Source organism: Cibotium barometz, chromosome 35 (assembly GCF_041138505.1).
Source record: "Cibotium barometz isolate CiBa-2024 chromosome 35, ASM4113850v1, whole genome shotgun sequence".
Classification (NCBI taxonomy): domain Eukaryota; kingdom Viridiplantae; phylum Streptophyta; class Polypodiopsida; order Cyatheales; family Cibotiaceae; genus Cibotium; species Cibotium barometz.
In genome coordinates this window covers 45652221-45669329 of record NC_141080.1, presented here as the reverse complement: position 1 = coordinate 45669329, position 17109 = coordinate 45652221, and the positions used below count along the sequence as shown (strand labels likewise).

Sequence of the window (17109 nt, the reverse complement as noted above, 5' to 3'; positions counted from 1 at the left end):
CTCTATGCTAAGGTTATCGGTAGCTAAGGATGTTGCCAAAGCTTTTCTTCTACTGCTAGAATCTGCTAATGATATAGCTTTGGACATCTTGATGCTGCAAATGAGCTTGCTTTGTTCTTGGCTAGGGCTGTCGTTTGATGACATCTTGGCTCCACTAGATCTTGAAGAAATAGAAGAGCAGCAATGAGCCTTGGATCAACCAAAGTGATGAAGCCATCTGCACAATCTGAGAGAGAGAAAAATGCTCTACTTTCTTGAAATGCACATAACCTAAATCATTCTCAACATATTCTCCCTTTGTTTTCTCTCAACTATGGCTGTTCACATTCTCTTCCACAAGCTTCCCTTGTGGGCACAAGTAGAGGTAAATAGCCAAGCAACACATACAACTGCTCATTCTTCTTTAAATTCTATTAAAATTGAGATGATGTTTGATGGTACTGCTTTGTCTTTGGCATAGATTTGCCAATTTGCCTTGTCAATGCTTTGGATAACACCTTATGGCACTAGGGAATATGTTGCCACATCTGAAAAACCAAAGCCTGGAGTAACACCTAGTTTAGCAATTTTCTCTACTATGTATACTTCTAACACCTGTTTTCATGCTGTTAAACAATCACTTCAGCCTAGGTTGTCATGATATGGCATTTCTCTTTGGTTTCAAGGCCATAGAAAAAGAACTTCCAAAATGTTCCTAAGAACTTGGGTTCCTCTATGTGCCCGTGAATCCTAGAGCTCTAAAGCTCAAGGATGGTTGGCACTGTAGAACGATTTCCCATGGTTGCAAAAGGCCCCAAATGTTCTGTCCAACAACCCATTCTGTAATGGTCCCTTGGTTATGTTTTTTGTCACAACTTGGATTTGGATTGCTAAACACTTGGTTAAACTGTTTGTGTTTTGTTGTCCCTTCAATCTTCTAGCAACTTTTCATCATAGCTTTGCAAGATTTATCCTTTTCTTGATTGTTAAATTATCCAACCGCTTTTGATTTGTTAGATTTCATCAAGATTACTTACTATTCACAAGATCACCACTAATATATTGTTGTTAATGACTTTCTTGGTCAATAAGTTGTTCCAACTGTCTTAGATCAAGTCACATTATCAATTGTTATCATAATCTTGCATTAAGATGCACTAATCTTGTTTACTTACATTCACGTTAAGCAAGAACACCATAATATTTCATATCTTATGTCAAACTTTATAATATTTCTTGCCTTCATGTAGTTTCAACAATTATTCTTACAAGAAATGATCAAGATTAAGAAAGTTTCAATCAAGGATCACTCGCTGCTCAAGTTTGCACCAAGATTTGTTTATTTTTTAGCTTAATCTTGTAAACTTTAATTTTGCATCAAGATTATTAAAATTTGACTCTGCACAAGAAGCTTTATATAAATCTGCAATTAAACTATAAATTGCATCTCCATAAAACTCCTTAGTAGGATTGCAATCTATAGACTGGACTACCCAAATCTGCTTCAAAACTGTTAAATTATGGGCTTGGAGTCATTGTATTGGTAAAATAAACAAAGAAGTCTTGCCATTTATCAATACAAATACACCGAGCCTTAAGGTTGCAGCACTAGTACTTAAGGCACACACACATTAGCCAATAAGATGAATGCATATATCCTCGCAAGATGTACAAAATAGAAGTAAGGATTTTCGGATATGCACCTAGGATTTGGGCTATGAGTTCATCTTTTTTTTTTAATTACACTGCAAGCATGCTTTATCAGCCACTAATAAGATGTATGTAGATCTCCTAGCAGGATGTACGAAACAGAATGTGATTCCGTAGACTTTAACACCTTTTGCTCAAACCTAATTTCTATTATGTTGTACCACCATTAAATAAGTTCCCTCATTGGAATAACATTATGTATATCATCTCCATTTGATGTTCCCTTTTGAAAGCCACATCGGGCTTGCCAATGAGATCGTTCCATGCCTTGAGTAGACCATACGGCTAAGCTTGCCTATTTGGTAAAGTAAGGTCCATGACCCTCCAAAATATGCTACAAAGTAAGGTCCATATCATAAGTATTTTAATAATTTTTATTTTAAAAAGACACTTTTAGATATAGTTTTATACAAGGTTTAAAAAACTCTTACCATCATGTAGTGGGTGATACTACTATGACCCCAAGCTTCTACCACTGATTTATAAATGTTTCTAACAATGTTCTTGAAATTTAGTGGATCATCCATTATAAATGTCATCTTTTACAAGAGAACTACCGACTGGTCAAGTGCAACCTATATGTTTCCCTTTGCCAACCAATAATTTATCCTATTAGGAATAACCATATGCAACTTTTTCCATGGAGTGTACCTCTCTGGCTGCTTCACCCCCACTAAATCTTCCTTTTCATTTCATGGTGGAGAAAAATAATTTCTCGCCTTTGATTCACCAAATAATGTCTTGCAAGGTAAGTTTCCACTTGCCCCTGACATCTTTTCATCTTTTTTAATTACCACTTAACCTCTGTGTAACCCAATGTGTGACAAAACCTCTTCTACTTTCTTGCATATCTCTCGGAATCTCTCTCTAGTTGCATCCTTAGGTAAAACACACATACTCATATATTGTTGCATGTGTGGAAGCCTTGTTGTACTGATCCACAGTCCTAAGTCTGATTAAGAACAAGATGCAAAATAAACATGATTAAGACAGAAGAAAGAAGAAGAGCGAGATTAGTGTTAGGGTTTGTCTTTGTATTTATATGGTATAAAAAGGTTACAGAATATATGAACATGGCTTAGGCCCCCTTTGGGGCTACATATGCTCTACTAACTTTTGGGAATGATTGACTGATGAAATGAATGAATTATGACTTGTTGCTTTTATATGTAATGGAGATGTTGGTCGGCCACCATATGCTTTGTCGGCTAGCTTTGGATATATATTTAGGGATTTAATCCTGATAAATGTTACATTTTACTAGCCACAATGCTGACCATCTTCTGATGGTAGGCTATCTAATGGGCTGAGTGTCTGTTGGTGGCTACCGACTCTGATCTGATAAATTGATGAGACAAGACTCTCAATCCCTCCAATGCTTTTGATGAGACAAGACTCTCAATCCCTCCAATGCTTTTGATGATGGTGAGATTGATGATGATGATGTTGTTGTTTTGTTGACTCTCAATCCCTCCAATGCTTTTGATGATGGTGAGACTGATGATGATGATGATTGAGACAAGACTCTCAATCCCTCCAATGCTTTTGATGATGGTGGGACTGATGATGTTGTTGTTTTGTTGATTATGATACTAATGCTGATGATGATGCTTCTAAAATGAAGATGATGCTATGGTGGTTGATGCTGATCGTGACCTATAAGGTGTTCTAATTGATTGATTAATCAAGGATTAATACTGTTCATACCAAGGATTAGCCATGGCATAGGCATGCGCGTGACATATACCAACTTTTCAAGCATCCTTACCATTGCATGTAACGTGCAAAAGTGGACCCTTGTTAAGGGTATCTTTAGAATAGGATCCCACTTTGGATCCAAGTAGACCATTGTGAGGTGGCTGGATGATAGCTTCTACTACACCACCTCTGCAACAAGCACACAAGAAGACACAGTGGGATCAGAACTGAGGGACACCAGAATCCCAAACTGGAAGGGCACCTATCAGCCTACTAGCAACTATCCCCAGCCCTCCAACTAACTGAATGGGACACCTCAACAATCCTCAAAACCCTCCCAATATCCCTATCTAGCATAGCTACCTCCTCCAGTTGTCCTCTCAAGTCAGTCGTGGTCTCTAGAACCTCAGATCTTCCACTTAAGAGCCTCTCTTGATGACCACAACTGACATCCAGCTAACCAAATGCACTCCCGGCTGACTCAGGCTGCTTGTTTCTACCTTCGAATGGCTTCACTTATCCCCAGACTGAAACCTGTCCTCCAAGATTCTCTATTGTTCTCTATCATCAGCTAATCTTACATACACATCCCCAGGACCTTCAGCACCCTGCTGACCCTTCTCTAAGTGAACCCACTGAATTCTGCCTCAGAAATCTACTTAAGAACCAACTGACTCAGAAGCCTCTACTGAGACAGACACCTTCTTCAAATGTCACCTCTAAAATGTGACTATCTTCTCGAGGATGACCAAGTTGACTCAACTGATGTCTGCAGGTTCTCTCTCCTCTGTGTCAGCTGGCTGGCACTTCTAAGCTCTCAAACCACACATACATCCATCACAATAATGGACACTCAACTGACAACTGTTGACCCACACCTGCCCTAGAAACACTCTTAGCCCATAACCCTTCTAACTCGTGATTTGCTAGCAGCCCCTAGACTCTCAAACCAAGCTCACAAACACTTCACTCCAACTCAAACAAACTATAACAAGGTCCCTTTATCATCACCTGACTATACTAAAGCTCAGTTGTTGACTTAGAAGAGACTCTGTACACTATCTCGTCTTATTCTGACATAGAATTAGTTACACAATCATCACACTAGCACACAGATGCTTCATCTCCTCAAACTTAATGAAAATAACTCTCACCCTCCACAACAAAAACATCAAAGCAAAGGACTATGTATCCAAACTCACTGTCTACTTCAGATATACAAGAACACTTTACTGTCTCAGTAGCCCTGAGACCTGGGCACCAACATATGAAGAAAACACAAAAGAAACACAAAGATTCCCCTCAGGTGGACCACAACATTGCAGCTTCAAACTCCATGAACCCACGGTCGCGCATGACAGTGTTGAGATTCGAGGTGACATGTAAGAGCTAGAGAGAAGAGTGGAGACTTATCCCGCATTAATGTAAAAGCCCAAGAGTGTACCTCCCTATATAAAAGGAGACCATTTCAAGCAATGAAAAATGAAGCAACTGTCACGCCTCACTACGAGTACAAGTCTCAATCTTGTAACCAATTCTGCTTGAGTCTTAAGCTTAATTAGCTTAGTTCATTCATCATGTTTGCTATTAGGTATCACCTATCCTAGCTTATCTTAGCACTAATCACATGTTAATTAAAGTAAGATTAGAATCTAATTAAATAGTTGATTATCATTAAGAAGCTTGATCCATGAATCTCAACATGGTGTAAGAGCCAAGTTCTTGCTCCATATAGCTTAGCATTCATCTCCCTCACCTCACATTGCACTAATCTCAAGCTACTAATCATTTGTACCTACTTAATCTTAATCTTATCCTCTTTCTTCTTTTGTGGCCCAAATTGAAAAGCTTGGCATTCCCTATTCTCTTCACCATTTCCATTCCCTTCTAGTAAAGCGTAAAGCATTGGCCTCACCTAGATGCTCATTCCAACCAAAGGAGTTAGACGATTTCGGTCGCTTTGCTGCCCGAAAAATGTGAATTTGTGTCGACTGGTCTTTTGATCCATACACAACATGTGCATCAACTTAGGAAAATCCCTACAATTTGTGTGTTCTACATACCTTGACGTATCTACAGCTCAGATCTTGTGCCAAATGGTTGTGTATGTTGGCTACAATGAGTGAAAAACCAGTCACCTATTTTTTTAAGCTTAATTCACTAATTTTAGAGTCATTGAGCTAGTTTTCTCTACTGAAACCTTCACATCTAAGAATACTATGCAAAAAGCCTCATCAAATACTTCTTCTACAAGCTCAATTGAAGGCTCCAAGTTGCAACCCTGTTAATAATTGTAATCACTCGTATTAATATTCATTTAGCAAAAATTGAGCTTAATCAAAGTCAAAATTGAAAAATTAGAGTGTTTTTCCATTGTGGGAAACTCCTTGTTGCATCAAAGTCCATATTAACCGCTTGTATTGCTCAACCTAAGTGATTTCTTCACCGCATTAAGTTTATCTCTAGCATATAATTTGCAATCACTTGTAAAAGGATTAGACAGTGCCTGAGCACTAAAATTACGTCTCAAGGTGAGACTCCCTTCTCATCATGGAGCATGTAACAACCGTCTCAAGATTTAATGATGATGGATTTTACACATGGCAAAGCAAGACCATCTACTTGCTTATACACGTAAGGGAATTTGGCACCTAATTAAGGATGAATAAGTGGAGGTTGAGCCTCTTCAAACCAACAAAGCATTTGGTCTTATCACTCAAAATCTTGATGATGATGTGATTAGTCACATTGCTAGCATCAAGGATGCCAAGTTGGAATGGCAAGAACTCAACAAGATTTTCAGCACTGACTCAAAGAGCTCAAAGATTAACCTTCTCATGTAGTTTTACAAGCTCCACAAGAAAGAGACCGAGACCATGGCATAACACATCAGTAAATTCAAAGGTATCAAGCAGCAACTTAGTGCATTAAAGAAAGTCATGAATCTATTGTTGCCGTATTGTTAAAAAGTGTTGACAAAGAACCTTATGAATCACTTGTTGCTACACTTAAAAATGTACCCAACACTAAACTTCAAGATGTAGAGTCATCTCTACTTAAACAAGAATCAAAATTCAAGGATAAAGAACCATTCAACTCACATTCAAGTGGGCAAGCACTATTTTCAAAGAATGGGAGATTCAAAAGAACAAATCAAACAACATCTCAAAGATGTAATCAATGTGACAAGCTTGGTCACATCTTTGCAAATTGTCGTTTCAAAAATAAGCCAAAAAGAATTTGTAATGCATGTGGAAGGATTGGGAACTTGGAAGAACATTTCTACTCCAAAGAGAATCAAGAAAACAACTATGTGGAAGATGGTGGGTATCACTCCAACCCTCCGTCTTGCCTTCTTCTCTTGGTATAGAGCAATCTTCACAGCTTCAACAAATGTGGGTGGGTCCTTCAACTCCACCTTCTCCCTAATGTAGTCAGCAACTCAACAAACTTGTCTTTCTTCAAAAATTTAGGAGGTACTTGGTTCTCTCCCAACGTCTTCAACAACCTCCTCCAAGCAGCTTCAAATCTATCCACAAAATCTAACACTTCTTCATCATCTCCTTGAGTCAGCCTTCCCAACTCTTTCCAGAAGTCCTTAGGATTGTCAGCTCTCCCTTACTTCCTCTTTAGGGCTTCCCTTAAAGCATCCCAGTTTCATTCCGCCCATTAGTTTCCACTCGATTTTGTTTGTTCAGGATACATTGATCTTATCAAACTAGAACACATTTTCAGAATAAAGGCAAGGCGACGACGGGGCTTGAAGAGGGAGAATTGAGGCAGTTTACAAGTGTGGCTTGTTGAGGGGAGGCTCAAGTTCTCGCCAAACAGAAGAGTGCACCATTGCAGTTAAGTGGGCTCCTGCAGGTCAGATCACAGGTTGGAGATCTTATTGTTTTTCCAAGTTTAGAGAAACCAGTGTAGTGTGAGAGAGTCGTTTGGATTAGAGTAAAGGGAGGGAACATATCAAAGAATTGAGCAAGGTGGTGTGACCCCTGGGTTCTCTGAGTAGAACCTATGTTAGATCTACATCAGTTTCTTCAACTGTAGCTGTTTCTTGTCTCAGCAGTCGACTGTTGTGTGTTTGTTTGTGTGGCTTGTCGTCCGCGAGTGGATTCGATCTACATCAGTTTCTTCAACTTCTTGTCTCAGCAGTCGACTGTTGTGTGTTTGTTTGTGTGGCTTGTCGTCCGCGAGTGGATTCATGGAGTTTGAAGCTGCGATGTTGTGGTCCACCTGAGGGGAATCCTTGTGTTTCTTTTGTGTTTTCTTCATATGTTGGTGCCCATGTCTTAGTGCTGTTGAGACTATAAATTGTTCATGTATATTTGAAGCAGATAGTGCGTTTGGATACATAGTCCTTTGCTTTGATGTTTTTGTTGTGGAGTGAGTTATTTTCAATGAGTTTGAGGAGATGAAGCATCTACGTCACCCACTTCTACTGATTGTCCACGCCTTTGCTATTTCGGTTTCGCGCATTTACTCTTTACCCACTCGACCGCCACGTAGCCTTGGTCACCTTGGTTCCACCATACATCACCATATACACATTTCCTATACCTATTCATCATGCTTAGGAGGGGCTCATTTTGCTCCTCACACCGTGTATTATAAGTTAGTCGCAAGTTGGGACACCCTTCTTTCGTATCTTTGCAATCCAATTTGTATTTCCATCATTGATTTTTTTCTAGATTTCATGTGATATAGGCATGGAAATTCTGCATTGGATCCACATGACACACCAAACATGCACTTTCAAGTTTTTAAATCTCCTGCAAGATGTCACTTTACACTGTATTCACCAAATTCATCCACTTATAAGACTTATTCCCTTGTATGATGTTCAACACCACATTTGCCATACTTAGCAAGTTAAAGAAAATCTTTAATATTTAATGGTCTTCTTTTGGGACTTTGAAAGTAGCAAGCCACCATATCTCATTTTCTTTTGGAACTTTGAAAGCAATAAGCCACCATATCTCATTTTGTAATTGAACATTGAAATAATCTCAATGCTCTTTTGTGATGTTCGGACCCAAGGCTCTATTCGTTAAGATTAAGCTTATGTCTTTATAACTTATGTCTTTTGACAATCTCACATTCTTCAAGTTTTAATACAAAACTTGACCATTGCACTTTCACCTTACATACACCCAACACAAAATTGTTGAATTTTATCAACTTCAATATAACCTCAAACATGCATTTATGTGTATGGAATAGATGCATATGCTTACCAATAATGAGCTCCAGAACTTTACCATTCACAATAATTATCGTGCTTGTCCTACATGATATGGTTTTGGAAGAGGTAAATTCTTTTTTTTTTTCTTCACATAATCCTTTGTCTAATTGCTTATAAATAGCAACATAAATTCTTGAGGCAATCCAAGCTTTATTACATATGCCTTATTAGGCATCATTGGCTATGAATGTCTTGCTCACTTTATGCATCTTATCTCTTGTTATATCTTCTAGCATTGCTTTGAACTTCTTGTCTTGGAATGCAGACCTTACCATGCCCTTTGAAAGCACTCTAGCAAACTGAGCTATCCATCTCATCGTTTTTTGTTGCAAGTAAGCGTTACATATTCTTACAAGCCCTAATTTGCAACTTCCATTATCCACCTCCAATGACTAACCTATCCTTTGGATTTAGCTCCTTCAGATGTGACCTTGGCCTGAATGCAGTGTTATTCTCCAACATTTTTTTCATCTTCTTATTCTCTTTCTCAAGAACATGCACCCTCACTTATTTGTACATTCATTACGCATTGTGCCCTGTGAATTTTCACATTTATTATCTTTCTCAATCAGTGATTTCAAGAGTTGTCATTACTTCCTTACTCATCAATGTACTTTGGCCTGATTTATCAACATAATATACTTGGTTGAAAATTCTTCTTATATAACCTAAGAGACCTGTATGACCGTCTCATACATATATACTTGATAAAGAAGGTTAATCCTGAAAATAGAGAGGACCATTCTGATATAAGATCGATCGGATATATATTGATTCCTCTACCCATAAATCCACATGTTTTTTCCATGCATATCTATTCTCTTGCATTATTGATTGTTACATCAACACAACCTCTGTCCTCTACTACATATAGGTGCATACTCCATGCATCTCTATCCTCTTGCCTTATTGTTGATTGTTGCATGAAGGAAACCTTTATCCTCTTATACATAGGTGCATACTCAGTATAAGTTGAAGGTGAATGTCTCTTTTCTTCCTTTGTATATCCTCTGACCCTCACTCAAGGGGCAGGATCCTTGACATCTTCCAAAGTTTGGCCGCAACATTGGAAGCTTGTTCTTCTCATGATCTAATAGGAGGAGCACCAGCCCCAATCTCTCTTGACTTGACAGGTTTTATGTGGATGAGTGGGCTTACAGCCCCATGGGGACATGATTGACATCTTGGTAGGCACTAATTTTTTGGATCATTATCCAGTTATTCTATCCTTAGAGGATCCCTGGAAGAAGGACATGCACACGAGCTCCAAGATTTTGGATAGTCTTATACATGACCTCGAGATATGCAGCAGAATATTAAAATCACCAACATACATAAGTAATTCATAACATTGACTCAAAATCAGATACAATAATCAAAACCATTGAGCTTTTAAAAAAATAATTTCTATCTTAGAACATTGATAAAAGTATTAATATTACATATCATTAAAAAAAATTATTTTGTTAAATCCTTCAACAAAACATAGCATTTGAATCTAGAGTACTGGCTCCCATAGCTTTGTTCTTCTCTCTTCGAACTTGTATTGTGACAAGAAAGATCAATGACGGGTAAGATGGTTTTTTGGTTCCAACTTAGTGGCACCAGAAAACCAACACACTCTTTATATTTAATCCTTTTTTTCCACCCCAATCTCTACCCTAAATAGGAACATCTATCACCATTGATGTGAGAACGAAAGGGGAAAAGAGAAAGAGCTATCCACAGATAAAGGAGGGAAACTAGAAATTCACACTACGAAGTCAATAGTATTTCACTACACATAAAAAAACATCAGATTATTGATAATAAACCTTGCAATAAAAGAATACTCATACAATTTTTCAAACTACCAAAAATTTAAAATACTAAGCTAGATTATATAAATTATTTAAATCATGCACATTTAAGGTAGTTAGAATGTCAATAGTATCAAAAGTTAGATTTCGCCCTAAACTTGGTCAAGATACACAATAACAATAAATTATTCGATGAGTCTATTATAATATTAGTAAAATGTGGTCCCTAAGAGTGTATATGAGAGAGAGAGAGAGAGAGAGAGAGAGAGAGAGAGAGAGTGTGTCAAAATTTTAATATTATCTTTTGCCTCTCTCTTATCTACGTGGCAAAGAGAGAGAGCTCTTAGACTGGCCTTACCAATATTTGCAAGAAATAATTGCATCTCAACAGAGGGCAGATTGGGCATAGATGCTAATATCACCGTATTAATCACAATGATACCCTTGAAACTTATTAAGTGAAGAACCACCCTCATCTTTGAACATCTTGCTTAACCAACTAACCAAGGCCCAGCATCTCATTCAATTAAGTACTTCTATAATTAGAAAAGCCAATTACTACCCAATACTTCAAGTCTTAACCTCTCCAATCTTCTCCAAAGCCTCAGCATCATTTACCCCCCTTGAACATTCAACCTCGCCAACGAAACCAATTGAAACTTCCTTCACAATCACCCCTCCACCTCTAACCCCCAATAAGTCCTTGTCAAGCTTACCTTGACTTACATTCCAATCTCCTACTATCACAAAAGCAAGATGTGGGTACTACACAAAGAAATTATTCATGCCCACAGCTGAAATTTGCACAATGTCAATATGAAAGAGACTTGGAACAGAGCAAAGGTACCCACAAGAGGGGGGACCTCACAAATGAGCTACCACTCGATGGGAGAAGTTCTACATGCTGAAGGGGGTATTTTGAAGGTAATAACTTGCTTTGGCCAAGTTCTTTCCCATCACTTCCACATATAGCCTCCTAGCCAATTGCAGGTTCGTTAAACAAAACAGGTACTGACCCTACAATTGGTACATTACATGCACATGCAATCAGTAGCACGTACTCATTCCCAAATGTGCCAACTCAATAAATATGCTCGTACCCATTTCTACAATTGGTACATTACAGCGCGATAGCACATACTCATTCCCATACCAACTCAATCAATATGCCCGTACCCATTTCTTCATGTATTGATCCATCGATGAATAAAGGACCAATCTACAGGTGGTGATTATAGAACTAAACCTGCACATACAATGGTGGAGGAGACTCAATGATACCCACAAATGTGGCTGGTGGAGGAGACTCCTGAAGAGACTGCTCAACTACTGAAGCAGTAGAGCCGGGCGTGCATACAGCTGTGTCGAAGTTCTAGATTGACCTTTTCTCAGAAAATATGCATGCAGACTAGGGCCAATTTGTGTGGCCACATAATGCAGATAACACAGTGCGTTTATACAGCATTGCATGGGGAGGTTTTTATTGGCATGATAACTTGTTGATGCAATACAGTGCAAGCAACAAATTTGAGGGTTTTTCTTCTTGCAGGCAGATAGGCTAAGCAAGCCTTGCTCATCACAAACCAGGGTCTTGTGATGTGTTCATCGTGTCTGCGTATGAAGCCAGATTGAGCAAGAAGAGGAAACCCATGTTTAGGATTATGCTAGCACTACAAACATGCTAATGATCAGTGGACACCATATACATTCTAGAATGAGGGATGCGGGCAATGTGGAATTCAAGTTTTGCATATCATACAGCCACATGCTAATGCTCAGTGAACACCATATAATTTCTAGAATGAGGAATTATTCTATCCTCTTGAGCATCTACATGCACAGCCACATCTTCAATTTCAGGGAACTAGGAGCTACAAGTATTTGAGAGGCAGCTAGAAGAAACCAGAGGCTACTGGGACCAAAAGTGGCAGTTTGACGAGCAATAGCTGGAAGAGAGAAACACAACTGCGTATCCCATATACAAGAAAGCGATAGCTGGAAGACCGAAACACAACTGCATATCCATATACAATTCGTGGCTCCAGAGGAGATTCGAGGAACCAAGGGAAAAAGAAACTATTGACAGTTGGTAGAACCAAGGAATAGGATAGTAGCTGACCCTTGAACCCACAATGTAATGACATTAGCTATACCTTGTTTATAGAGAACCTTCAAGATGCACAAGGGACCCTTCAACACAATGCCATTAGCTGTAACTTGAGTGTAGGGAGCCCCAGCTACATATCCATCAAAGGCATTTTTACAAAAAGCTCTTCTCAAAACAAGAGTGCATTTGCTAATCAAATGCTTAGCACGTTGTGCATTGAGATGTTAGGTGGGCATCTCATCCATAGATTGAGAGTTCTCGTCATCCCATATTAATTATGATCCAAAGTTCAAGCAACTACAGTCGTTGTACACTATAGTTAGCATCATTCAGTTCATCCCCATACAAAAGCTTAGCCAATCAGCAGGCCATTAAAATTCAAAGCCACTCTACACAATCTGCAGTACAGACCTTGCAGGCACTTATTACTGCTAACTTTACATCAAAAACGTATATGGAAACATGTCCCATGTTTGAATTAGCCTTGAACAGATGGGGGCATAAGTATATGCACCCTAACACTTACAACTATGGTGTTGTTCCGTGACCTAGCAGTAAACAGAGAGGATATGGACCCATACATTATTGAAAAACTCTTCTCAAGCTCGACTTTCGCCTACCTCATCCTCAGAAGAGTCTGCATCCTTTACCTCTTCCACACCTTTGACCTGTTCAAGAAGATTTGCATAAGTAAATCTGCTATGACCAGGTAAAATTTGATTCAATATATGTTTTCTAAAATCCCGCTCCAGATGCACCATTAATACAAGTGTGGAGAAGTATGCCATCACACAGACGAGTAGAAGCTACTCAATGTCAATTCCAAGCAAAGTGTTGACATGACAGATGAATAAAAGTATATTAAAGAAAATTGTCTTTAGTCATTGAATGGTTACATATGGTGTGACAGCGCACAGAATATGCCATAAACACTGGAAGACATAAGGGAGAAGCCTCCTAATATACATGGTAGGAGGTAAGTAAATCTGTTATGACCAGGTAAAATTTGATTCAATAAACTTTTTCTAAAATCCCGCTCCAGATGCACCATTAATACAAGTGTGGAGAAGCATGCCATCACACAGATGAGTAGAAGCCACTCAATGCCAATTCCAAGCAAAGTGTTGACATGACAGATGAATTAAAGTATATTAAAAAAAATGGTCTTTAGTCATTGGATGGTTGACATATGGTGTGACAGCGCAAAGAATATGCCATAAACACTGGAAGACATAAGGGAGAAGCCTCCTATTATACATGGTAGGACACAAAGAAAAGCATTCTATAGTCCCCTCGGCGTTAGCGTAGGGGTTTAAGCTTAGGACTCTCAATCTAGAGGTCCTAGGTTCTCCTCTAGGAGGGGTTTCATATGTTCGGTGTGGATTCATCAAGGTAGGCATGAGGCTTGCCACACCCACACATGCGGGCATTGCTGGAGGTTCGACCTGTGGTTCTCCACCATGTCTACGTTGAATTGCTCAGCAACTTCAGCATGTAAGTTGGTGCCTCAAAGCTCTGTCACTCTGAACTTGCATGGTTATATTAATAATGATTAATGTAGGAATAAACAGGTGCTAGGTGGTTGTGTAAATTGGCACTTAATAACTTAGTATTCTAGGCTTAAAGAACACAGTTCTAGTGTGTGTGAACTACTGCTAGTGTGTAGGTTCATTATTGTATGGGAACAGCTCCGTAGAAGGAGCTTATCTAAGCATTGATGTGTAAAGGTGACACCTCTTAGGGACACTTGGCATCATGCCTTATTGTCATGTGGCATGCGTGGTGGCAGCATATGCACACACCTTGTATAAGGGGGTCTCTCCCATAAAGGACCATTATTATAATGCAAAGTATGCCTAGCCTTTCTTATAATGCAAAGTATGCCTAGCCTTTCCATCTAATCGTGTGCTTTGTTTAATCATCTTGTGATTAATCCCTAATCCCATCTTGTTAATGTCCTATTTTAATCTCCAACTAGGCCGAAAAGTGGTATTAGAGCTGGGCGTTTTTGTTTCTGAGAAGATTCAACTACATACATCCAACAACATGACCGCCTGCTACAGTTGCCTGTTAAACACCTTGCGTCCATGCGCTAGCTTCTCAGGTACCCCGTCCATAGTTCATATCATTCGCTCATATTTGTTCAAGCAAGCATTTGAAAATGTTGGAAAAACGTGAGAATGATACACAAGTTTCATAAGTGAGGGTTTTTTTAACAAAAAGTTTTGGGCTTTTGGGAAGTCGTCGAATCAAATGATTTGACATGTACTTGCATGGACTTCAAGGTCTTCTCTGACTTTGTACTTGCACCTACTTTAGAAAGTCTCCACCCATCAGCCACGTATGCCCATCAACCAGGGGCCTAGGAACAGTGTACGCTGTGTGCCAGTATGTTCCTTGGGCCATGGTCCATGGCAGGCATTAGAGCCATGGCTCTATGGCCCATTGCCCAATGCCTAGGCCCCAATGCATCAAGCCCCTAGTGCCTAAACCCAATTCAAAAATTGAATTTTTTTAAAAAAATTTGCAGAAATTGAGGCTTTTTAAAATTTGCGAAAATTGGAGCTTCTTAAAACTTCCAAAAATTGGTGCTTTTACAAATTTGTAAAAATTGGGGCTTTTACAAATTTTGAAAAAATTTGAGACTTCTAGGTGGACATTAGACATTGGAAATAGGGGTTTTTTTATTTTTTGTAAAATTGGGATTGCTTATGGTTGAAAATTGGGGCTTTTGCATAAAGCAGATTTTACAATCCAGACTCCAAATTCAAGATGGGGAGACCAAAAGGCCTGGAATGGGAGCACGTGACTATTGTGAGACCTACAAGCAAGGGTATGTTTACATGCAGGTGCAAATATTGTGGGCATGAGTGGAATGGTGGCCCTTTGTGTATAAGGGACCATATTTTATGCATTATTAGCCATGGTGTGGACAAATGCACTAGTACCCCCCAAAATGCGAAAGATGTATTCTGAAGATTGCATGGGGGATTGTTGCCTAAAGATGGAGCTCATGATATTGAAGCTCAAGTAGTAGATTTGGGAGAAGCATGTGGCTCTTGCAATGTGAGTGAGGATGTAGGACATGCAGGAAAGAGACAAAAAGCCTCTAAAAGCAATCAAATGCAAGGCAATCTAGAAAATGCATGGCACTTACAACAGGCAACGAAAAATGCCACAATGGAGATAAGGAGATTCTTTTATGGAGAGAATATCTCGCTCTATAAGGTCAAGAGTCCCTATTTTCTTGACATGATAAGAGCCATTGGGGAAGTGGGGCCTAGCTTCAAGCCACCTTCCTATGACGCTTTGCGTATCAAGGACCTCAAAGAGGAAGTTAAATGCGTGGAAAAAGATTTGCTTGGGGTCAAAGAAAAGTGGAAGAAGTATGGTTGTTCTATTGTATGTGATGGCTAGTCAGACAAGAAAGAGGTCTAATATCAATGTTCTTGCCTCTTCTATCCATGGCACAATGTTCTTTAAGTCTATAGATACTCATTACAAGTCAAGAGAATATATTTTTGACATCTTGAAAGATGTCATTCTTGAAGTTGGTCCTGCAAATGTGGTTCAAGTATGCATGGACAATCTCTCCAATTCTGTGCCGCATAAGAGCTTATACAGGAAGAATGGCCATTCATCTTTTTCACCCATTGTACTTACCATTGCTTGGACTTGTTGTTCGAGGACATTGGCAAGTTGGATTGGATTGCTCCACTATTGGAGAAAAGATGAAATCTTAACTTCTTAAACCCAAGGGCAAATGGAACTCCAATCTGAAGAAATCCTTGATGTTCGAGAAAAGGTTCTCAGGAACAGAATTCTGAGAGAATTATTGGTCAAATGGAAGTATTCTATCCTTTTGAAGATGCCACCTGGGAGAAAGAAGCCGAACTGTTGCGGGATTACCCCCAGTTTGCGAGATGAGAACATCTCGCGTTTTTCAAGTGGGAGAGAATGTAAGATTCCTCCCCAGCCTCTCAAGATGTCCAGCATCTTTCCCTATAATCAAATCTCTCTTCAGAAATATAAAAGATCTTGTTTCTACCTGATTTGACCTAGAGAGAGAAAATATTCTAAAGAGAGGTTATTAATATTTTGAATATTTTTTTATGGAAAAATATCTCTTCTTATTAAAATAAGTTCCCCCAAATTAAAAGTTCAAAAAGATTTTCAGAAGATGCAATAGAAATCAAGTATAATCTGTTCAAGAGGCCTTATCCTAGGGGTCCAGATTTTCGAAAAATTTTAAATTAAGGTTTTGAGAAGATACTGGGAGGAGCATTTTGACTATCTTGTGGAATGAGGTCTCGGAGACCTAAGTGAAAAATGTTGCAACAGCTCACGAAGAGTCAAAGAAGGACGTCTCTCGTGGCAAGACCGGCCGACGTCTTGACCAGCCTCGGCTCGGTTAAAATGATGAGCTTCCGGTACGGTGGATGAGGGGCAAAGGAAACGGCCTATGAGTGAAGCACTAGGTCACCTGCGATGGAGCCTAGAGGGTGCTAACCATACGGTGCTCGGGCTTTGGGTCGCCCAAGATATCCATGCGTGCATCGAGGAAGAAAATG

The 17109-nt window shown here is 39.2% G+C and overlaps 1 protein-coding gene across 1 annotated transcript in view; it reads right to left on the bottom strand.

The window, feature by feature from the left end:
• Positions 1 to 12573: 12573 nt before the first annotated feature.
• The window catches only part of LOC147618510 (nifU-like protein 4, mitochondrial), a 94226-nt gene continuing 89690 nt past the window's right edge, over positions 12574 to 17109 (bottom strand). Inside the window, exon 6 of the mRNA XM_086774965.1 lies at positions 12574 to 13206. Within this exon, the coding sequence (XP_086631091.1) occupies positions 13138 to 13206 (69 nt within the window). The 3' untranslated portion in view covers positions 12574 to 13137. The remainder of the gene's footprint in view (positions 13207 to 17109) is intronic.